This window comes from Centruroides vittatus, unplaced genomic scaffold, assembly GCF_030686945.1.
Source record: "Centruroides vittatus isolate TY-2023 unplaced genomic scaffold, ASM3068694v2 contig_717, whole genome shotgun sequence".
NCBI lineage: Eukaryota > Metazoa > Arthropoda > Arachnida > Scorpiones > Buthidae > Centruroides > Centruroides vittatus.
Genome location: NW_027122456.1, coordinates 1,401,891 through 1,425,767, shown reverse-complemented (window position 1 = coordinate 1,425,767; position 23,877 = coordinate 1,401,891). Strand labels below are relative to the sequence as shown.

General features: G+C 35.1%; 1 protein-coding gene across 1 annotated transcript; it reads right to left on the bottom strand.

Moving 5' to 3' along the window:
* Window positions 1-194: 194 nt before the first annotated feature.
* Window positions 195-22,918, bottom strand: LOC136980677 (Y+L amino acid transporter 2-like). Its single transcript, XM_067276840.1, is given in 12 exon segments — window positions 195-1,979; window positions 5,779-5,871; window positions 5,941-6,025; window positions 6,104-6,253; window positions 6,328-6,424; window positions 6,499-6,602; window positions 6,818-6,941; window positions 7,022-7,066; window positions 15,389-15,482; window positions 17,154-17,171; window positions 17,174-17,278; window positions 22,104-22,918. Coding segments are annotated over 12 exon segments (1,503 nt in total). The 5' UTR covers window positions 22,624-22,918; the 3' UTR covers window positions 195-1,911.
* Window positions 22,919-23,877: the final 959 nt, after the last annotated feature.

Genomic DNA, 23,877 nt, shown 5'->3' with positions numbered 1-23,877 from the left:
TCCATAGAAGTCCTGGAGGGAAGCACTTTGGCAGTTCACTGGTGTTATCCAAATTACTTGAGAAGCAAAAGTTTTGACAAATTCTATTACACGAAGAAGTCGTCTCTGAGAACTCCAACCGTTTTTCGTCGATGGAAAAATTAATTGGCGCAAAGTATGAAGCCCACAAACCCGTTACTGTAAACAAATGTAAATATAAAACAACATGTTTACTTTTTTATTTTATGATTCTACAGAAACAATACAGCTGCACAAAATATGTTTCCATTGACAATATATATTTCTTTTAAATTTTCTTTTACCTTTTAATAATTAGCAGAAACCATAGTCAACTAAGGCATCATCAAGATTTTTTTTTTTTTAATTTCAACTTGTCCATGTTAGGCATTTGGTCAGATGGACAGGGAGGCTCTTGGTGCAATAATTAAAATATTATATTTTCCTTTAACAATACTTTACCAAACTCTACGAAACGAATATTTGATCTCGTGAAAAGGCACAATCATTGGAAGTTCTCATGACGTATTTTGTTGCCATATATTTAATACTATAAAAGAGTTTGATTCTCTAAAAATGCAGTTTAACAATTGTGCTTTCAAGTATAATACAAGCTTTGATTTTATATATTTTATCATTTATCGATGGAAGTAGATCAATTAAAAAAATAATATAACGTAAACTGTTTAATCGTGTTAATGATTTAAAAATGTCACGATGATGATGATACGGATGTAATAACGATGATTTCCCAACTCGAATAGATGCCGTTTGGAATAAAATCGAAAACTTCCATTTGAATGCGAGTTTTCCGACTTTCGGAAAGAAAGTTAAATAAATAAAGACTTATTCGGTGTCGGTCTTATGCCTCCCTAACCAACCAATCAATGAATATATCATCACGTAAACATTAACACATACAATACTGATGTTAATACATATATGGTATATAGTTTTTACATTCAAGATCCACTACGATCGTCTATCCTAAATAGATTTAATTCAGTCTCGAATCTTTCTCGGTAATCTCTTTAAACGACAGAACTAAAACGGCACCATTTAAAAATGCTTAAAAAAGCACGAAATCGTCAAGCAAAAGATCTCGAATACCTCGATAAAAAGTACGACAGAAAGTATTTGTCTTTAACGTAAGTTAAGCGTACCAACACAAAGATTCTCGGGCATATTGCAACCTTGTTTAAATAACAATTAAAACTTAATTATTAGGAATGTGTAATACATTGGAATATGTCGCTTATTCTTATTCTTAACATTGAGCTAGAATTAATTACGTTTGAGCTATATTTTATGTAAGGAAGCTATATTACGGAGAACGTAAGCACTTCCTAAAATCTAAATCGACGTCCGATTACGTCGACGTAACAAAACTCGGTATAAGAAACTATACAATTATTCAACAATGCAATAGATAAAAATATCATTCGAGTAATATAGAAATAATCTGAAACAACAAACGACCAATAAGCAACGTGTCTAACAAGTTACTTTACTTTGGTCCTCGGTCAATTATCAACTTGCAGGCTATCTGCATTTTCAATAATTATTGCAGTATTTTTTTTCCTCCTATAGATATGTTGACACACTATAACAATACATTTGATAATGAACATGTTTTTGTACAGCTAAAGAATATATTTTAGATAAATTTGTTTTTTTTTCCATGTAACTGACGAAAATTTGTCAGAATTACCACAGTATAGCAATCTAAAGAAGAAAAAATGTATATATTCAAAAACCATTAAATAAAAGTGATAAATTTTTGTATGAAACCAATGAATAATGTGATGATAAACCCAAAAATGCTGATATTCTGAAAATAAATTGTTTGAAAAAAAATGTCCTTCGACTTGGACGAGATTCGTCAACAACTTTTTCGCAGATTTTAATAGTTCTTCAGAGGTCTTCGGGTTTCTCTGCAGGAATCACTACCATAATTTTCTGTAGAAACTGCGTAGTTGCTCCTGAAATGAAAATAATTTATTACAGATTTCGAATAAATTTAATTACTAATTAAATTACATAATACTGATTATGCCCGTACGACTTTCCATAGAAACACCAGTATGCCACAATCGAGTACATCATTTAAGATCAAATCAACCTCTGGAAAAACAATCTGATTTGATTCTGCAACCGACAGAGAGGTACTTAAACATATTTGCACAGTTTATTTTTGTCAAAGAAGTATATTACGAGGAATTGACGAGGATGTATCGATCTGGACTTTCGAGAATACTCTCTGAATCATCACCGCAACACTTGTGAACTTCTAACACATCATCAATATTTCAAAATTTTAAAGATTAAGTGATTTTGTATTATAATAGCTTGCATACCTTCTGTGATACAACTTTCTTTGCAAACAACTACACGGATGCCGTGATCTTATTCGTGAATCTTTTCCTCCAAATCTCCTCCCTTTGCAATAACAATTGCCATATAGTGCCATCTAATGGCCAAGCATGAAGGCTTTAATCTGTCGTTAGGTGTCATTTAGTGCCCGACTTGGAATCACCACCAAGAATTGTCCAACATAGAAAGGTGTAAAGATATGGCAGGAGCAGCAAGGTAAGAATACATTATAATGCCTATACTTTTGTCTGATACAAGGGAAAAGTTTCAAAGTTAGAGGTGTCCAACTTTTGAGGTTTTACTATATATATTTTTTCATTTCTGCTTTTTGAGCACTAAAAGGCCTTTTTAATCATACTCATTGTGAATTTGGCCAGGCCACAATGGAGATAACTGGGTGGTGAGAGATAAGGCCCTATGTATCCCAAACAGACTGTCCACAAAAAATTCCCGGGGTTACTCGTCTAGATTCGATATCGGGTCTCCCGGAGCAATAGGCCGATGCATTAAGTGCCTCGGCCATCTTGTTGTCCACATATTGATTTATAGAATAGTACTGTAATTTTTGCAATAATAATGTTGACGTACAGTGGTACCTCGGTATACGTCTGCTTTAGAATAAGTCCAATTCAGAATACGTCCTGTTTGGACGAAACAAATTTTGCTCGATATTCGACTTTTGTTCGGTATACGACTTAATTCAATTATACGCGCCATCTACGAACAAGTAGCACTATCGGTGTACTAGACCAGACTAGACGTTTGCGGTGCCACAGTCTATAACTTTGTTAAATTTCTTCTGATTTTAATTTGCAAGTAAAACTTTATTCTTTTTATTAATCATGAATTGCAAAAAGGCAGATGAAAAGCAACAAAAAACTAAAAAAAAAATGACTAGAATCACAATGAAACTGAAAAAAGAGATTGTTGAGAAAATATGAAGGTGGCATGCGTGTCGAGATTTAGCCGTTGCATACCGTATTTCGAGAACAACGATATCGATAATCGTGAAAAATAAAGACATTATTAAATCTGCTAACGTTGCGAAAGGGGTTAAATCAATTTCTAAACAGAGATTGGAGACATTAGATCATGTTGAGAAATTGCTTTTGCTTTCGATAACTGACAAACAGTGTGTGGGCGACAGCATATCAGAAGCAATTATTTGCGATTATTACTGTAATAACTTTAATAAAAAGAATAAATTTTATTATAGATTTTTAATGTGTTCAAACAGTGTTCCAATTATTTTACAACCCCATTAATATACCATATCAAGAGGAGTTTTTTTTTACACGAAAACGGATTAATCATTTTTATATTACTTCTTATGGGAAAGGTTTGGTATAAGTCCAAACAAAGGAACGGATTAAGGTCGTATACAGAGGTTCCACTGTACTTATAAATAATAGTAGTAGCAACAACAAAAATGTCGAATAACAAATTTGAGAGTAAAAGTATCTTGAAAAAAGGCATTTTTAAACATTATAAAACAATTAAAAAATTTTAATTTTTGAAGCAGTTCCTACTTCAACAAGACTCAATCATCATTGCAATTTTAATGAGATTTGCATATTTTCTTGAAATCAGATCTATTGCACACTTAGATAAAAGCAACCTGGACGCATTCCTCGGTAATAAGGGCATCTGAACGGAAGCAAGGGAATCGTATTTTATTCTTTTATATTTCCTTATAATCCATTTTCTTTTGCAGGAATTTTATTGGAACCAGTATTTTTACCTCGTGTATTAGAAAAATTTGAGTGTTGCCTAAAGATTTGTATTCATGTATGTAACCATAATAAAATATATCATCTTAACAATCATGCAAATGTATAATATATGTTGTATCAGTAAATTGTTCAATTAGAAGAAAATTTATTCATTCATTTGCTACCAAGAACTACTACAACAAAACTGTTAAGAAGTGAAACCAAATACAGAGCTTAAATAGATAAAAATAAATATATAACCCATATTATCTTTTTCGTAAATTAAACAGTTATTTGCATTTCTGTTTTTAAAGTTCTTTAGATAAAATTATCTTCTTCAGATTAATATAATTGTGTTTATGATGTGTTAAGTGAATTAGCAAAAAAGGTAAATAGTTAAATTTATTGATCTTGATGAAAATGCCCTTGATAAAACAACTTAAAGAGGAAGCCGACGTGGCAGAACGAACGGGTCATATGAACGAATTCACCGATCGATTACAGACAGACAATCTACAAAGCAATTAAAAAAGATAAAACAAGTGACATTCAAACCTGTTTGAGATCAATAAATAGAACAAACAATAGAACAAACAGTGTGGGAAATACATAGACTAGCACTGGTATCTATGTCTATGAAGGGTGGCCAGTCCTCCCGAAACTTATGGTTGACTAGTCATACTGGTGCTTTTAGAAACTGCCCGACTTTCCGATGGCTCCCATCCACCACTTTGAGACAATACCATTGTCTCTACACTAAAAATCTATGTTCTCGGGATGTTGGTTAAATGTCAAGTATGGCTCATTACTGATAATTTTTCAAGAAGTCGAGAACAGTTATTATAATAAATCTGGCAAATAAAAACAGAAACATCAATGAAAATTTTATTACATTTTTTATGAAATTATGTTTTATTACATAGTTTCATAAAAAATGTAATAAAATTTTCATTGATGTTTCTGTTTTTATTTGCCAGATTCATTAATTGTTTCATTTCTCAAAAACATCCTAATTACGGACTATAAATATTTAACAACTGTATTGTATCATTATGCACATTTTAAAAAGAAAAAAACCAGGAAAACAAAATAGACTTAAAAATTTTTTAACAATGATCTGTGGTCACTAAGAGGGTTTTTTCCAAATCTGCAGTGGGTCTGGCTAGGTTCACAGTGGGATGATTGGACGACAAGGGACAGGGTCCGATATATCCAGGATGGACTGCCACAAATAATTCATGGGGGTTTTCAAATAGTCGAATTTGATCTCGGGTCCCCCGGAGTATTAAGCTCGCAACTTTGCCATCTCGGCCATCCAAGAATAAATTTTTAGGCTACGAAAAATTACATTTTTTAAACGATAAAACAAAAACACTGTAAGAAAAAAAACAACCTAAACAAAGACAAATGGAGAAGTCCTTTTAAATAACATTAAATACAAGAAGAATAAATAAAGAAACAATGGTTTTATTGACTGGAAATTAAACAATCGGAAATCTTTTTCATGTGAGAGAAAGTCAAACAAATCTTATCGCCCAAGGCACGACGTAATATTGATACATACTTGGAGAATACTAAATAGGTTTGATGTTTACATAATGGTAGTTACTGAATAAGTTTTAGCTTGTACAGAAATTTCTAATATAAATATTTAAATAAATAGTAAATTCGTATAAGATTATTTCACTTTACTTACTGATGGCATTCCTAATAGGTTTTGGCTTGTTTTCCCAATATACGAATATAAGATACACAGGCACACCAGTAGCTATAATAATTACTCCAAATCCTAATTGGAAGATTTGTTATTAGTATCTGTTTCGTTACAATTTGACAATAAGATTGAAACTTAACTTACCTGTGCCTACAGGATCGGCAATTATTGGCACCACCGTAATGAATATAGATGCTAAAATGTAGATTATTGGAAATATAAGATTTACCTGAAACATTTAAATTAAAATATTTAAAAAATTATCATAACTTTTTTTTAGATTTAACATTTGGATTCAACTTGTCACCTTAATTGGTCTGTGCCAGTTCGGTTGCTTCCATCGGAAATACGGTAGGCATACGACGGCTAATCCGATAGCCAACCATGTTGCAAAACCCACGTAGTTAATAAGAGCATAAATATCACTAGAGCATAAGTATACTAACGACAACAGCGCCTGGACGAGAAAAACTAATTATTGTAATATCCGAAATAACGAATACAAGATGTTTAAATTGTTAAAAGATATACCATAAAAATCACAGCTGGTGTAGGAGTAAGATGAGATATTTGAATCATAGACAGAATTTCGGGCATTTGGCCCTGCTCGGCACCGGCATAAAATAATCTGCAAAAATAATCCATTAATTAATTTAAATAACGATAATAAACTCTCTTAATGTTCTCAAAGTTTTAATTTACCTAGAAGAAGTGAATAAGATGCCATTTACGCCACCAAAAGTCGAAAGTGCTACAAAAACGGGTACGATCCATGCCCACGATCCGTATATACGTTCGGCAAATGTCTTAAAAAATACCATATTATTAGAATTATGATAAATTTCAAAATAAAGTCTATAAAAATACTTATTTTAAATGACAAGAGCAACTTTTTTATGAAAATTAACCATAGAATAGCATTAAAATGTACATAAAAGTACCTTTCCTTAGCTATTTACATTTCATCAATTTGAAATAATATTTTCAACATGTACACTATAAATAAATTAGTTCTACTTACAACAGCTACAGCTTCTGCACCCATAACTTCTTGCACACTGAGAACGGAATGGAATGCAACTATAGTCATAGTGTAAACAACCGTTACCAAAACGCAAGAGATAAAGATGGCTCGAGGTAAATTCCTAACACGAAAAAAAAAAAATAGAATCATTAATAAAATCTCTAAACAGTGAGTTAAAAAAAAAAGAATTTATCATCTTACTTGTGAGGATCTTTTAATTCTTCAATTACAAAGTTCAAATAATTCCTGTAAATTAAAAATATAAATTTATTATTGTGTGTTTAAAATTAATTTTTTCTTATAAACAAAGTACATTTTCTAAACTCTTTCTGCCCCGTGGGCACCGAGAGGGTCTTAACGAGCCCATTATGAGTTCGGCCAAGCCCGCAATAAGCAGCCGGGTGGCAAGAAATGCGGCTCGACTTATCCGGACGGACCACCACCCAAAAAAAATTTTCGGGATGTTTTGATCCGGTTGGGTTTTATCCTGGGCCCTCTAGAGCGGTATATACAAGATGAAAAAAGTTGCATACAAAATGCTTAGATTATTATTTATTGCTTCAGAAAACATTCATTATTTCAATTAAATGGCTAGGAAGGGTTCCTATTTTTGTTCGTTATTCTGAAGATTGAGAGTTTAATGCCTAAACATAATCAGTTTTAAAAATATTTAGAATCTTGAAGATTATATATTGTTTATTGACCTAAATTTCAACATAAAATAATATTTATGTAAGGAAAAAATAATTACATCATTATGTTTATACAGAATGATAGCGCAGTAATCACTATTATAAAATATTTATGTGGTGTCTATTCTACAAAGTTTTTCATTTATAATATTACTTAATAATGATGTATACAATTATATATATTAATTTAAATTCTAAATGAAAACTTCAAAATACAGACCACTTTTGTGAAACATTTATTTTAGAATCAGTGTTTATTCTATGCTATTTCCATTAGGCACTGCAAAGTATTTGTCACAATTGTGGACACAGTTAACTTCAGAAATTGTAATAGCATGTCAATGATGTTTGAAGTTTCTAATAAAAATCTTAATGTAAACTTCAACTTCAGTAATGGTGATAGAACTGTAACATTATATAGTCCTAATTTATGTTTTTTTCTCTATGTACTTCCCCTCCAAACATTGACAGTAGGCATTGTTGCCAAAACAAGACGATGTGTATGAAGAATAAAGTCTTTCGGTCAGTGACGAAGCATGGAGATTATTCGGTTGTACGATTATCACCTGTTTTGTCCTTCGAGGGAAGCTTTGGAATACGGGAGATTCACCCAGAATAATAGTAACTCTCTGATTTCAGAGATTTCATCATGCATTTGTTCTGATACCAGCAGGCAAAACATCATTGCCAAAATGATTTCTTTCCTTCCTTTCCACATGCTGACACTCCTAAGAAAAAGAAAAGAAACAAATTGGGACTATGCAACACATACAGTTCAACTGCCATTACTGAAATCAAGGCAGAAGTTGAACTGCACTCATATATTTTATTCACAATTTCAAATATGTTCAACACCATTTTAATCTGTTAATTGAACAGTTCTACACTGATATTATTTTGATATTTAGTCCAAAAAAGCTTTTTTATTGAAAATATTTGCCATCTAAACCGAGCAACTGTAAAGCCGAGCGGTCCAACCTTCTCTCGTGTCAAAATCGAGTTAACAGTATTGTATCTTCACGTAAGAAATACACTGTTTCTAAATAGAAAGACATTACAAGGGTTGGATAAATAAAAAACAAATAAAACAGCAAAGTACGAAATGAAATAGCTCAACTTTTAAAAAAGTAGGATTAAATCACTGTTGTAGTAGCCTTTGAATTGTTTTATTTATTACTATGGAACCAAGTTTCGAGAAAGTACTCAATCTTTGTTAAACTCGGGTAAATAGTATATTCCTGTCAAAATACACAATAAGAAAATAACGTAAGCTAAACTTTTGGGGCCATTGTACATTTAATGTAATCAAAATCAAAGCTTTCAAGATTAAAGAGTTGTATGTTACATAATAAAATTAGTTTCCTGTTAGTTAATTTGAACAATATACCATATTTCTGCTCTTAAATTTGTAATAATCATCATTGGAATTACTAGAAAGATTTGATTTACAAAATATGATACAATTTTTGGCCAATTGCAAATAATCTTTAGCAAAGTTACGCATATGGGGAATTCGGGAGTTTAACTCTTCCCATCTGCCAATTTAAAAAGAAAAAAAATGTTAAAGTTAATAAGTGTCGTATATTGTATATAACTTATATTTATTTTTTCCAGTTCGGTTTCTCCTTAAGGTTTATTTGGATAAGCTAACCGTTAAGACTGGACGGGATTCAAAAACACACCAATTAATTATATGTTTTTTTGTCGACATGGACGTTAATTATTAATAGGACAATTATACCGGTTTTAAGCTTTTACGCAAGAATCGAGGAAAAAAGTTCTTAAAGAAAACAGACTTTCTTTATTAAGCTACCCGTATGCATACGTCGATTCACATCTGTGTTTTGGGCTATATGTACAGGTAGCTTAATAAAGAAAGTCTGTTTTCTTTAAGAACTTTCTTCCTCGATTCTTGCGTAAAAGCTTAAAACCGGTATAATTGTCCTATTAATAATTAACGTCCACGTCGACAAAAAATATATAATAAGGAAATAAAGGACAGTAAGGCAATAATATGTACACACCAATTAAGTTTCTGATGATGCTTTGGTTGCAACCAGACTGCTCCGGAAGCACGGTTACTTAATAACTAATAACGAGACGGCATTTAACGGACGAAGGCGAGCGACGGTCGTAATTTTAAGTTAATAACGCTTTCCGAAAGTATAAAATTATATCTTTCAAAGCAGCTTTGAGAAATTTGTTGATAATACAGTCATCTCACTAATTTGCTAGGTTAAATCTAAACAAAAGTTTAATCTTATGCTAAAAAGATTCGACAGTAATAGCAGATACTGATACGAGTTGTTTTATGTTACTACTATACTCACTGGCTAATATTTCCAAATACGTTCTAGTCTGTATTGTGTTATAGTGTAAAAATTAATAAAACTACATTATAAAAGAATATAGTTTTCCTTTAAAGACACACCATTTTAAATATTCTATGCATGGGTCTGCTCCTCTTTTACTATAAAATAAATCTGTTTAAATAAAATAGTTCTGTCATAAATCAAGTAATGGAAAGATTTCATTTACAATAAATAAGTTTTCAATTGCAAAGTTTAAAAAGATAGATATTCTAATAATCTTCATAACTAATTATCCAAATTGGCCTCTTCTTACAGTTAAAATTAGATGAACAAAATCAGGCTTTAAAAAACTAAGTCATTTACTATTGCTCTGAATTAAAAATTTTCATAGATTATTTATATATAGATTTTGAATACTGCAAAGGCTCCCTAAGACGCTACATTAAAGTAGTCTAGTATTACCCCGAGTTAAATCGCATCCGATTACATAATCGTTAGAATATTTATTTTTTCTAAAGAATTTTCTATTGTATCCTATTTATAATACTAATGCAATATATATTTCGAGCACAAGTGCTGGAACTGGATTACATTTACAATTGCACAAGAATTAGATTTGATGCCAGCATTTAAATTAAATTATACAGAACCAAAAACATTCATTTAATGTTCTTTGATATTTTATATTAAATTTCCAAAATACCTTAAAAGTGCTATGTAGTTTTATTTCCAAAATCTTAAAAATAACTAATTATATATATAACCATATACCTTAAAAATTAAATAACAGGAAACTTCTGAATTTCTTATGTAAACTAACAGGATATTTGTAAAAGGTGATTATTACAACATTTCCTATTTTGATACGTTCTATATTTAACGTCATTTAATATAAAAATAATCCAAATAAACTTGAAATATCTACAACACAGACATATTTCGAACGAACTGCCAAGAGCAACGGTCAAAATATAATCGATAAAATTAAAAAGGATATATACTGAAATGCCAAACTAAACAACTATATGTAAATAGCAAAAAGTTATTGCCCCTTTCCCACTTCTCTTAGGCAAATTAAGCAAACGAAGCATCTAAAAACAATCGTCCATCCCTGCGGACAAAACACGGACGACGATAGCCGTACTGCATAGCTTTCAAAAACAAACAAAACCCGTCGACCGCCAACCGTGCAATAGCGTAAGACAAACGGGATAAAGACCTTTTAATGGGATAAAATTTTTGCTTAAGGCAATTTGCAAGATCGCTTGACTACTAGGAACAGTTTAACGACTTGTCGGCTATCCTCGGTCTTCGAGTCTGGCCTATTCTGCTACTATTTCAATGTTTGGCGGATGTTCGCCGCTTAAACTTCGCCGATTATTTTTCACGTAGAAGACAGGTCGTAACATGGTTGTATATGATAATTTTAGAAAAATAACAAAATTATACTAGAGTATATATTAGTATAGTCGTGTTTAATAAACAAAAAATAATAAATGAACTAAAATTTGTTATTGGATTGCTTTATTTTAATAAAAATTAATTTTATTTGCTAGTTATTGACCAATTTACATCCATAAAACAAAATTTTTCTCTAGTGTGTATATTCAATTAAAAAAGTTTTACATATCAAAACTTATACGTATATTGCTTTATTTAAGGCAATTGAAAAAATATTTATTTCTCAGAAATGTTTTCGGCTCTCTTAAAGAAAACATTTCCGAAAATAAATTCATTTTCTGTTGCCTCGTAGAGCAGCGTACTCTTAAATTTTTATGTTTGTGGTACAGAGTTTTATGTATATGTACAGAATAGCAAAAATTATGTTATTAGAACAACACGCACCAACTATAAAAAATTATAATACAAAAATGAGCCTACAGTAAACCAACAACAATCGTTATTATGTAATTTGTAAGATAATCGGCCTGCTACCATATATACTTTTACAACAGTTAAATAAGATAATGTATGCTATTTCGTAAAGCATTAATTTATTCATTTCTTTGCCATTGATATACTACAAATTTTAGTATGTTTTGGGTACGTTGCCTAGTAAAGCTGTTTAAAATGGCTTTGCTAAAAGACAGGTTTAATGACTTTCTTCTTTAAGTTGCAGTGCTAATGTAGGGAGGTTTGGAAGTTCCGAAAACAAAATCTAAGATGGCTTCCACATACAACAAAGTATTTTAAAATTTTTAGACTGATCCTCATATAAATGAAAGTAAATAAAATTATAATGTTACAGATTTCTCTTCATTAACTGATATTTCTTTAACTTGATTATTCTAGTTTTTATTCTACACAATTACTAAATATAGTTTCAACTAAACGTTACATATGTTTCTTTAACTACTAATTATGCATTGCTCAGCAGTTTCGGATATATTTCACAATAGTAAGAATATCAATAATTGCCTTGATAACACCGGATGCTTTCGGCAAACAAAAAGTACATAGCACTATAATACAATAATGTAAGATTAGCTAGATGTGTCCAGTGTCTTATCTGAATCACTACTAAGATATCGGTTAATGTTAAAAGTTCACGTGTGTATTCGTAATTCTCTTTTGTTCTTCCAGACTCGTAGTCACATTGGAGATTGGTTTATCAAGTTTCAAATTTACTTTTTCGCTCGTTTTTAAGTATTGCTGACAGAATAGTTATTTGCTAGAACAATGGCAGACTGGTTCAAGACAGCATTGACACAATAATGTCATAAAACTAGTTAAGCCGGCTGCTAAAGCGCCTCAATGCTGCCGTTTGACGAACGTACCCATTACCAATTAATATATATTAGATACAAATACACCATACCAGCAATTATCTCGTCAGAATGTAAGATTTATAACAGGCAGGACAATATTGTGTAATTTCAAGAATTCAAACAAGAAATATATATACAGAATATAAGTATAAAATTATTAATATGCAGTATGTCATTATATATTGCATAATTAAATAGAATCATCCAACTGTTTCCGTAAATATAAACATCTATACTAAAACCCAATGCATTGCAACGACACACCAACAACTGCCGTAAATAACCGTTTTCGTAGTGGGCGAAATATAAATGTACTCGGAAAATTTTTATAATTATTTAGCTTTTTTCTTTTAAATTAAAACATTCTCTGAATTATAATTCCACGTTCACAATATTTAATTAAATAGAATGATTCTAAAAATATATCTTAGTAAAAATATGATTCAAGCATTTGTTAATGTCTAAATTTAATGTGTAAATTTCATTATTATTATTGTTCTGTTATATTTATTATTACAATTCAAAAACATAATATTGGTATATGGTTAAAATTTTTTTTATTAATTTGTTGCAAATTCAATGAGTTTACGGTTACTTCCACAGATCCGATTCCACTATTGTCTTTTCAAATTATTAACAGCTGTTCTATACATCTGGCTCTATTAACTTTGTTTTATCTCCAATTTACTCGTACTTTTCTCTGCCATTCTAATCACTAGTTCCAAAGAAAATAATATAGAGGAAAGGAAAACTTGTCGTCTCGTCAATATAGAACCCGTGGTAGTATTCGAGGTCATTTTAAACACTTTTAAGCTCGCCGCCTGCTTCTCCACGAGGCATTATACAGATATGGGCCATATTAGTAATGAATAATAGCGAGATGAGGACCATTAAGGAGGCAAGCTGCATATGCCCCATATTAATATGGCCATTCTGTAGATTTTTCTAACCACTTTCCTTTCTAATATTGTACATACAGTATATGGATGACAGGGGACAGTTAGGGCAATATAAAGAAACCCAGAATTTAAACTCGGACGAGCAACTGCAGGAATTTTTCACGGACGAACAGTCTCGGATACGTCGGGCCCCGTCGCCCGTATCGCGGGCCTGCAGATACGGGCAACCGGGTGGCCGCCCATATCTGCTCAAACCCACCATAGAAAAATTACAAGTTACAGGTATCTGTAGCTTGTTACAAAACTATTTATTTGACACGTGCTTGTAATTCGTAACTCATAAAACTGGTAATGCCTATAAGTGTTTTATGCAACAGGACCTTGGGTGTCCGTACATGTGATTTACAGTAGCTACACTTTTCGAAGACACCACTATATATGAAATTCCTGAATTTTTATAGAATATTTAATTTAATAAAATTTAAAAACTTTCTTTAGGTCTTCTTTCTAGAAGAAGTAACTTTTTATCCTTTGCAGCTGTTCATTCAAAAAACTGCAATTAAAAAAAACATGATATTCTATCCTGCAGGATATTAGCTAAAATAATTATCCTAAATTCTTAGAATATCTCCTCTTATAATAAAAATTTTAGAGGTTTTTTGTAGCATCTGTTCTAAATTAGTGACTTATCAAAGCGGTAAAAACCAGTTAAAAACAGTAAAAAATTTCAAAAATTCCATTGATTAATACAGAGAAAAATAGAATCCGCAAGGCTATTTTCCGCACTGTTTCCTCCGCTTAAAAATTTGAATAGTAAAAACACAGGATTTGTGTCTGTAAGTAATAAAAATACACCAGAAATAAACTACTTTTAAATAAGTAAAAGGCGATAAAATTCGCACGTGTCCATCAAGCAATTCAATTAATCGTCACTAGCGATTCTTCAACAGCTACCACTTTTAACGCCCATAAATTTCGCTAAAATTAAGGTTAAGTTAGATATTTATTGGATAATTTTTGACTACAATTGACCTCAAGAACCCGCTGTTCAATTTATGGCACCCTGCGCGTATCACTTCCTGTCGAGACGCAGAGGTACCAAGGCCAAGTGACAGATTCCCACGTCTTTTCTTCTACAATGGCATCGAGTAATTGATTTTTTTATACCATTCTTTGCCTCCCCCCCCGATTTTGGAGGTCATTTCCGATCTTTTACGTACCAGTTTGGACAATTTTAATCAATTCGTGTCGATGGGCACGCGATTCTTTACACGAGAACGTGCGAAAAATCTACACTTTCATTGTGTTTAGATGGGATTTTTTCATCCAATTCTTTTAAATTACTTTAAAATTAGCAACAATTGTTCCATATTTGTACGTAATACACACCAGACACACACACATCTCTATAAATAAAGGGTGTATCACCAAATATCTTTCTGTGTATATCTGTACGCCTGTCTGCGCGTCGGGTATTTCGAGAAAACGAGAAAAGTAGGAGCAATTACGACCTTGCAGACTGGTAAATTTCGAACACTTGGCGTATTGTCTTTTAACAGAACAAAAATTCTTTTAAAATAACGTAAAAATCACCTTTTTTCCTAGCTAAATAATGGTTTATTTCGCTGGAGAGAGGGATTTTTTTTCGTTTAACAGTTCTATTGTTAAATCAATTAGAACACATATGGTATGTGGGTATTTATATAGGACACGTCTACGAGAAGGATGTATTAATCGATTTTTATACACCGAGCGTTTAGTTTGGTCGTTAAATCATCGTCATTGTAAATATTGTGGATTAACAGTTTCTTATACAAAAATAGAAGGTATAATACACTAAATTAGAAGACAAGCAACAACAATAACGAGAATTAAAGTATTAAAAATAGGTCCTCACCATCCGTTATAAGCAAACAGTCCAGAATAGAACGACAGGGCTATCTTCGTAATGTCCGACTCCGTGTCGTCGAAATTGAAGTGTCCGACGTTTCCTGGAAAATTAATTCGATGTTAGAATGCTTCGGGAGGGGGCCTTATTCGGGGAAGGCCTCTATGGCTACAGTAACTTAACTTGTACTTCGCGTTTCTATATTAGGATACTTTACTATGAAAAAAAAATTAGTCAATGAGGATACCAGAAAGGCCATTTAGCTCGGGCCTTATGTTTGAGAGGCCCTCGAAAATGTCCGTTAGAAATTATTTGTTCGTTTCTCGAGTATTAAAAGAGAGACGGGTTTGATCTACGGGATAAGGAAGAGTAGCACGCTGGCCGCGTGCCAAGGAGGAGATACTTCCTGGAGGATTTTCTACAGGAAACTAGGCCCTATTTAGCCACCGATGGACCTCCTAAACAGGGCTCTCCACCTCATTTAGTAAACCGTAATTTTATTATTTAAGAAAAAATGCAATTTAAAAAAAAAACTCCGCTTTTTTTTAACTCAACTTGGGCCTCAAAAAGTAGTGTCTCGAGCATCTGTGACCTTCGAGAGGCCCCCGTCAACGACCAGAACGTACGGTTATTGCCATTTCTGGTGTTTCTCGAAAAACGCAATCTCGCCAAATTCGGAAAGGCGACAATTCTTTCTAAAATTTCGAACTTTACGACTGGTATTTGGCATTGAACCTTTTTCACTTACGCAAGCGACTCAACCTTGAGACAATGCAAGGATGAATGTAGAGAGAGAGAGTTCGTGAACTTAAACGTCGTGCCAGATGAGGAAGACACTCGAACATCCCCCTATTTAGGTCGTATCGGCTTCTCTTAATTATAATCGAACTTTCAATTTAGATAATGTGACAAAGCCCTCTTACTGCACGCTCTAAATAACCTCATTTTACCACGATAATCGATTTAACGACACACACACACACACAAAAAAACAACAATGGGTTACATAATCCTGACGTAAATTTCGTTCGTTAGGCAAATCTAATGGGCCTCTACACGTTACGTAGCCATTGTACTGTACAGTACATTATATTTTATAAATTACAGCTACATACGTACTACCACATTATATTATCGATACAGACAAAATCGATCGTGGTGTTTAACCACACATACCATACCACATATTTTATTATGGATTGTATTACGCTAAGGCCTCACAACGTTAATAAGTTTTAATTATAACATTGCCATCTATTATAGAAAATCACCCTTCCTCCCTCCTGTACACCTACGTAGACGACATCTTTTCCGTGGGCGTCTGCAAATGTCAACCGGTGCCTTCGATATAACCCATTTTCTTCATCAATGGCTGACTTATCGACAATTGCTGCCACCCGTCAGTCTCTTTCTCCGCTCCATTGTTTGCCACGGCTCCACACTTAAAGCCTTATTGTTAAATTAATTTATTAGTTTGCCATCTGGCAAATTATCAGAACGCCATTAAGTGTGTGGGGGGATACTTTTACGGCTTCGATTTCTCGTGCGGTTTTTAATACCACGCGGTTGATAATCGGGGCACACACCACACCGATCACACACCTGCAACCGAAACTGCGTAGATTCCCGAAATAGATCTGTTGATCCGGAAAAAACTGCTGCGAAAACAGTTAAAGTATCGATTCTTCCCGCATCCACGCGCGATACGAACACTACGAGAACAATACAGCGCGTGCCGAACAATAGATATGATTAAATTTACGTATATACTTACCCTTCCCCAGCATGACCAGCCGGTTACTATGATCATAACTAGAGCGCCCAATTTTCCGTAAGTGAATATGTCTTGGACTCTTGTGGCCCATTTGACGTCCCAACAATTGACGAAAGTTAGAAGACCTGGGGGGAGGGAAAGAATAAAAATTTGAATTTAATTACAATGAAGCGGTATGAAATTCACAACGTCTCATATTCCATTTTTAGAATAGCGTGGAGTTTCTATTTTGGGACGGTTTATTCACGAATAAAGGGTTGTTTACGAATGAAAGTCCTAATGACGCATTTGGAACCTCAAACGGGGGATAGTATTATTAAAAAATGGAGGAAAATTAAAAGGTTATCCGGACACTTATCTAGAAATCGATATTGGACTGGAGTGAAAATGGTGGATGTGAACTCGACCGATGACCTATTTAAGGTTTACGCTTTCGGATGGGGGATGAACTCGGTAAGAAATATTTTAAAATATTACGGGGGGTGGCCCGAAAATCGCTTAACCGTTGAAGAAACTAAATCGCCATCTCTTCCGAAGTAATTTACTTGTCGAAATGGCAGCAAAGAGCACGGTTAACCGAATGCAATCGGTGAATTTCGCTCGCTAGGTTTTAACGACTTTTAGGCCACCCCTTAAGTAGGGTTTCAAAAAATAAGTACGTAGGGTGTGTGTGTGTGGGGGGGTGTGTGCGTGTATGTGTGTATGTGGTTTACCTTTTTACGTCTTGGCGTGCGAGAGGTGTCGAAGGTTTTTTTATTGTGAATTTTTTGGGGGTCTTCTGGTAAAAACAATAATCTAACCTGGTGCAGAATAGTAAAAAGATTCTGTAACGCCAGCAACGCGGAAACCCGCCTACAGTCAACGACCCGGCTTTTAGTCTTCGATAGATACGAGCGAAGACAAATTGGCACAGATTCTAGTCACGTGACTAGCATAGTAGTGTTTAAAGAAAGGAGGCAATTGTAGCATCTACGACGTAATTAACCGAGGGAAACTTTCGACGAAATTTCCCTAAAAACAAATTTTTAAAACAATCCGGTCGGACGAAAATTATATTTCAAGATGGTTTCTACTAGATTCCGTTCTTCCGGTTTCCTCGGTGACGTCCTTGGACGCTTCCGATGACAGGAATGAAATATCGAATTCCTGGTATTGAAATGGAAAAATGGCCGAGTGATGATAATAATAATAATAATAATTTACGAGTGAAATACATTAATTAATAAAGGAGAGTGGACCGTAAATCAGTTTCGTCGGCGCTTTTCGACCGTCAATCGACTTTTGGGCCACCCCGAGTTTAAATATGGGTTACGCCATGTGTTATTACACGCGGACTTTGATGCGAGTAATGCGATCCGCATACTTTTTCGGTTATTTTATCCTTATCTTATCTAAAATGAGTAAACAGGGTTAATTTAATTGCCAAAAAAAAAAGAGATACGAAACGGGCGTTTGTCTGCCCGTTTAATTAGCACCCGGAATTTCTTTGCACCCATTAAAAGAAAAACCTCGCACGAAAGCGCAATATCGAGTGAATTGGATCTTAAAGGTAACTCGATATTAACGCACGTTTCTCAGGTGAGACGAGGTGTCTCCGGTTTCGTACCCACGCAGGTATCACCCGCCAACTCGGACAGACATTCTACAAGATATTCTAGAAGGTCGGTATATTCATATTCGTGTCAAGGATCACGAGATTAAAGTACTGTATAAAAGACACTAGAAATACAAAGGAAGAAAGAAAGAAAAGATCCTTAAACCTACCAATTTTCGCCTATTGCAACGAGAATTTGGCAAGAAAATGGGCGTTGAAAACTTTTTTTTCCGACGTTACGGGGAGATTATTGACGGAGCGTAACGTTGACTCGTTATTTTGTTGTCTTCTTTTGCACTATTGTCTATTTATTATCATCGTGTTTGAGTCATCGGGTCGTTAACCGGTCATCATCGTCTTTCCACACTACACACACATCGAGAAGTGAAATACAGAGCTGGCATTTCAGCTGATGAACTTTTCAACACAAGATTTGTGTGTCTTCTCCTCACACATCCTTTGTTTCTTCTCTTAAACACAGTGAAATTACAGCGAGCGAGTTTTTAATGGCCGGTTAATACGCTATTTATTGCCAAATGCCCTGTAAAATTATACGGCTCGATCCTCGATATAGCGCCAGCTTCGTTTAGGTCTTCGTTTAGGTCATTATTCTTATTTGTAGGCTTCCGGTCCTTTCGTACTCGATTTAGTACCGATTTCGTAAGCGCTAAATCGAAATTTGTATTCTATACGTGTATAAAAACAATAGTAAGACGAGTAGAGTAAAATTTAAGGTGTTATTTTCCTTCTTTCAATTGTAAATTAATAACAAGTAGAGCAGAAAGAACCGTTAATAAGGTTAATATTACATCAACCCACAATATAACTTAAAGAATACAAGGCCATTTAAAAGAGGGACGTACAGTACAGTACAATAGGGAATACGGCAGGGAAAAGGGAAGATTATTATTCGCCTTAATCGCGGGAATAAATGGAATTTTCCTCCGTTAATGCGTACACGTTTACGACCATTACTTAAAGGTCTGCCGTCTAAAACACTAAAACTTTTATGTGTTTAATTTAGAACGCAGATAAAAACCTGTCGGGAAAAGATCTTTTTAAAAATATGCTTTAAAAGGGGTTCCGGAATCAAACCTGTCCAGTGGGAACCGGAAATTCACGCTTAATATGACATCATCCCCAGACCAGTCGTCGTCACACCCAGTTCAATACACTTAAATTTAACCGTCAACTCGAATCTATAATACTACATCGTTAAAAATTCGTTGGGTACTAACAAAACTAATGAGGCCTGCGGGTTTCATTACCCGCAGGCCTCATTAGTTTTGTTAGAAAAATTACGTATCGTCACTGACTAGTGTTTTATATTTACTGTGACGTTATATCGGGGTATACACTGCGTTATAAATCGAAGACTTTTCGTTATCACCCTCTTTAACAAAGCCGTTTCGAGGCACGTAAAGCTTATTTTTGGCTTTCTCCCTCCCCCTCTATTAAGTGCCCTTCTCGATAGCAAAATCAACAGCAAACAAGGCATGACTCACGATTTATTTCACGGCTTGCTTATTGATACAAAAAAGAAAGGTGTAGTGTACAGTACGTATTATTTCAATTGCTGTATTTACTAATACTCGCTTTTAACGTAAGTAATTGGGAGTTTTAAATCATTTTTGGACACTTTAAGACGTCCCAAAGCGATAACATCATATGAAAAAAAAAAAAAAATGTGCCCAAAAGCTCTATCGATCGTCTCTCTGATCGAGACCGATCGATCCGTGTCGAAAGACACGAACTTTTTCATCCTTCGCAAAGATCAAAGCGAGCTTTGATAATTGATAACACTCCAGTAGCGGCAACCTGTAAACGGCGGCCACTTTTTAGGGAAGGAAAATGCGTACAAAAATCACCTCCAAACAACGGAATTGGTATTCCCGTCCGTTCGACCGTATTTAGATCAAAAGGGTTTTATATTACAAACACTGCAACACGTAAACACGGTTAATCGAGTTGGGACCGTCCCGTCCTCCCAAATTTTACGGAACATTTACAGCCAACGTCGAAAGACTTTCCAAATAAACGGGGCTTGCATTAATTTAATTTGCATAATTTCTGCATTCGTACTTTTTAAAAAATCGTCATCATCATCATCAAAAAGGTTTAATTGGAGTATTTTATTCGACGTGAAAGGCGTAAAATCATCTTAATGCACGGTTAATCATCGTCGACACGCGTTAACGTCCCTGGTCTCTGTACACAGATTAGTGGACGGTGATGTGGAATAGGAAAGAAATTCATCCGTTTATCCTTCAGGAGTTTCGGGATGATTAAGCAAAGTAAGTAGAACGGAAACGCTTTCCTGCACAAATGTAGGGAAAATATTGAATTCGAACGTATGTTAAACAGCAAATTTTTACAGGAAAACGGTAGGATCGAGCAGGAGACGAGTGCCAAATCGGTAGGATTTTACAGGAGATTCGTATTAAAACAATAGAATTTTACAGGAAACTTGCATTTAAAACGGGAAAATTTTGCAGGAGCTTTTGTATAATGGTAGGAAGCAACATCTGTCGCGCCATATGTCGCCGCGTGCGGCAACACCTGCCCAAATTATACATTAATTGCTAAGAAAATGCGTCCGAAATATTCAGTCGGCAGCCGCGCAGATTTCAATTTAAGAAAAAAGAAAAAAAAAAGGAAGCGCACGATTGACGAAAAGAAAAGATTTTACGGCCGATAAACAGACACACAACTGCAGGGGAAGCGTCCCGTATTAATTGGATAATGACCCGCGTGTCCGTGTGGTGTCGTTAATGACGTAGTTTAAAAAGGTCGTAGCATCACTCTCGTGTTATTAGGCACTGATTTCGTCCCGATAAATTATTTGTTCGCTTTAAGATAAAGACTTATACAATACCGGGTCTGTTGTTTATATTGTGATAGCCCCGGGCTGTATTTGACTCGAACGTCCTCTACTCTAATTGTTTGGGTGTCATATCGCGGGTTTGTACAGAAAAGTTCGATGTCAAGGTCACAGGAAGTGAAGTTCCGCAGCGGGGGTCGGCGTAAACAAGTGATTTTCTGACCAGAAATTGTAATTTTCCGATAAAACCCATTACTAAACTAAAGATTTCGGGGTATTCCGTACTCCCCTCCCTCCGGGGCACCCCTGATTACGCTTTAAATTTGGGGGGTGCCTGCGAGGAGGGGCAAAAGGAGCGAATTTCCCAGCCCCCTAGACAATAATCCTTTAATAAATTAATGTAATTGGCTTTAGGGCCCCCAGTAGAATGTACCCAGTCACGTGACTAACGTACAGCTAGACGTCGATATTTACAGTAAGCCCCGCGAGTTTAATTGTATTTAAAGAATTTAATTAAACGGGAAGGTATACTTACAGATGCATATGCAGGCTAGGAACCTGATGGCTTCGTCCGGAGGCTCGCAATCGGGAAAGATGGGCCTGAGAACGTAGAAGGAGAAGGTGAGGGCGACGATGGCCTGCGAGCAGGGCCTGACGATCATGCATTCCACCCACAGACGCAGGAAAGCCACGAAGGGCCCGAAAGCTTCCATGATGTAGGCATAATCGGCACCGGTTTTGGTGATCATGCAGCCCAATTCGGCGTAACAGTAGGCGCCGATCATGGAGAAGACACCGGAAACCATCCAGACCACCAGCGACATGCCCACGCTGCCCGTGCCCAACAGCACACCTTTGGGCGACACGAATATACCCGAACCGATAATACTACCTACGATGACCGTTATGCCGTTGAGCAGTCCCATTTTCGGTTGCAGGCATATCACATCCGAATCCGGCTTGACCTTCTGTGCCGCGCCATCTTCTTGCTGACGGGGCGATAACTTCTTTAATTCCTGCTGAGGAACTTCGTCGTACTGGGAATTTTGCGCCATAATTCGCGTTCGGTGAGGCCCTACGAGCGTGACGACTAGCGCTAAATCCCACGCGCTTTTCTACCGGCTCGCGAGCTGTAGCGTATCTTACCGGCAACTTCCATCCACTGCGCATGTCCACTCCGACACCGGCCACGCCATTGGTAACGGGCCCGCGGCACAGGCGCAGTTTCTTCTCTATTAAATTGCTCGAGCGTAGAATAAGGGATGATGCAACCGCTCGTGCTGTTTCGTATGCCCCGTATTTTCCCAAAAAATTAACGATTTTTCTCCGGGATGCGAGTATTTTAGGAAAGGTCGAAGGTCGCCCGCTCATGCAAATCGACCACATCTCGTTCCCCCCAGTGGCGTCGATTTACATGTGTTATCGCCCAATAGAAGACACAGAACGTAAGGAAGTGTCGTAAACGTGGTGTTTATTCACAATTTAACCCGGTGTGGCGGGGTTAAATAGGTTAAATTATTGATAAATTGTTTTAAATTCGAAAACAATTACCGCCTGTGACGTATCGATTTCTATTTATTTATCTATTTTAAAAATACGGAACGAATTTGTCAATTTCACGCGCCAATTTGATAATCCGCTAAGGAAAAAAAACACGCGTATTTAATTAATAAACGTAATGGGGTGTGAATAAAACACTAGAAATTGTCTTCTTTGTGTTTTCCTATTTGTGATAGGGGAGTTAGAGCGAATTTCCTACCTCCCTTCCGAGAAAGAAGGCTTTCACTCTGCACGTGATGGCTCCCTTTTGTTTTACCTTATGGTAAATCGAACAAAATGGTGGGTCGAAACCAGATCCGAAACACGTGGTACGTGTCTACTGTTCACTTCTGTTGATTAATTGATAATGAATTTCGTAATTTCCGACGATTCGAAGGGTTTAATTACGCGTGTAAATAATATTTGGAACTTCGAATTATTATTTTTGTACCAGATATTGAGGCGGGCGGGTCTTCTGACCCCTCGGGGGACCGGCGCCGCGGGATGCCTGAAAAATATTTATTACTGATTATTCATTGTTTTGAATTTTTCGTGTTTTAACGGAAAAAGATCTTATCTTTTGTTTTAAAAATACAGTATACGAGTTTTAATGCCTCAATATGGTAAGTTACTCGTGCCTCTCTCGATATTAAGTTCCCGATGATATAAAGCTGGCTCGGGCCTCCCTAGACACCAGAGAGGGTTCGATAGTGTTATAAAGTTGAATAGGGCCTCCCTATACACCAGAGAAGGTTCGATGGTGTTACAAA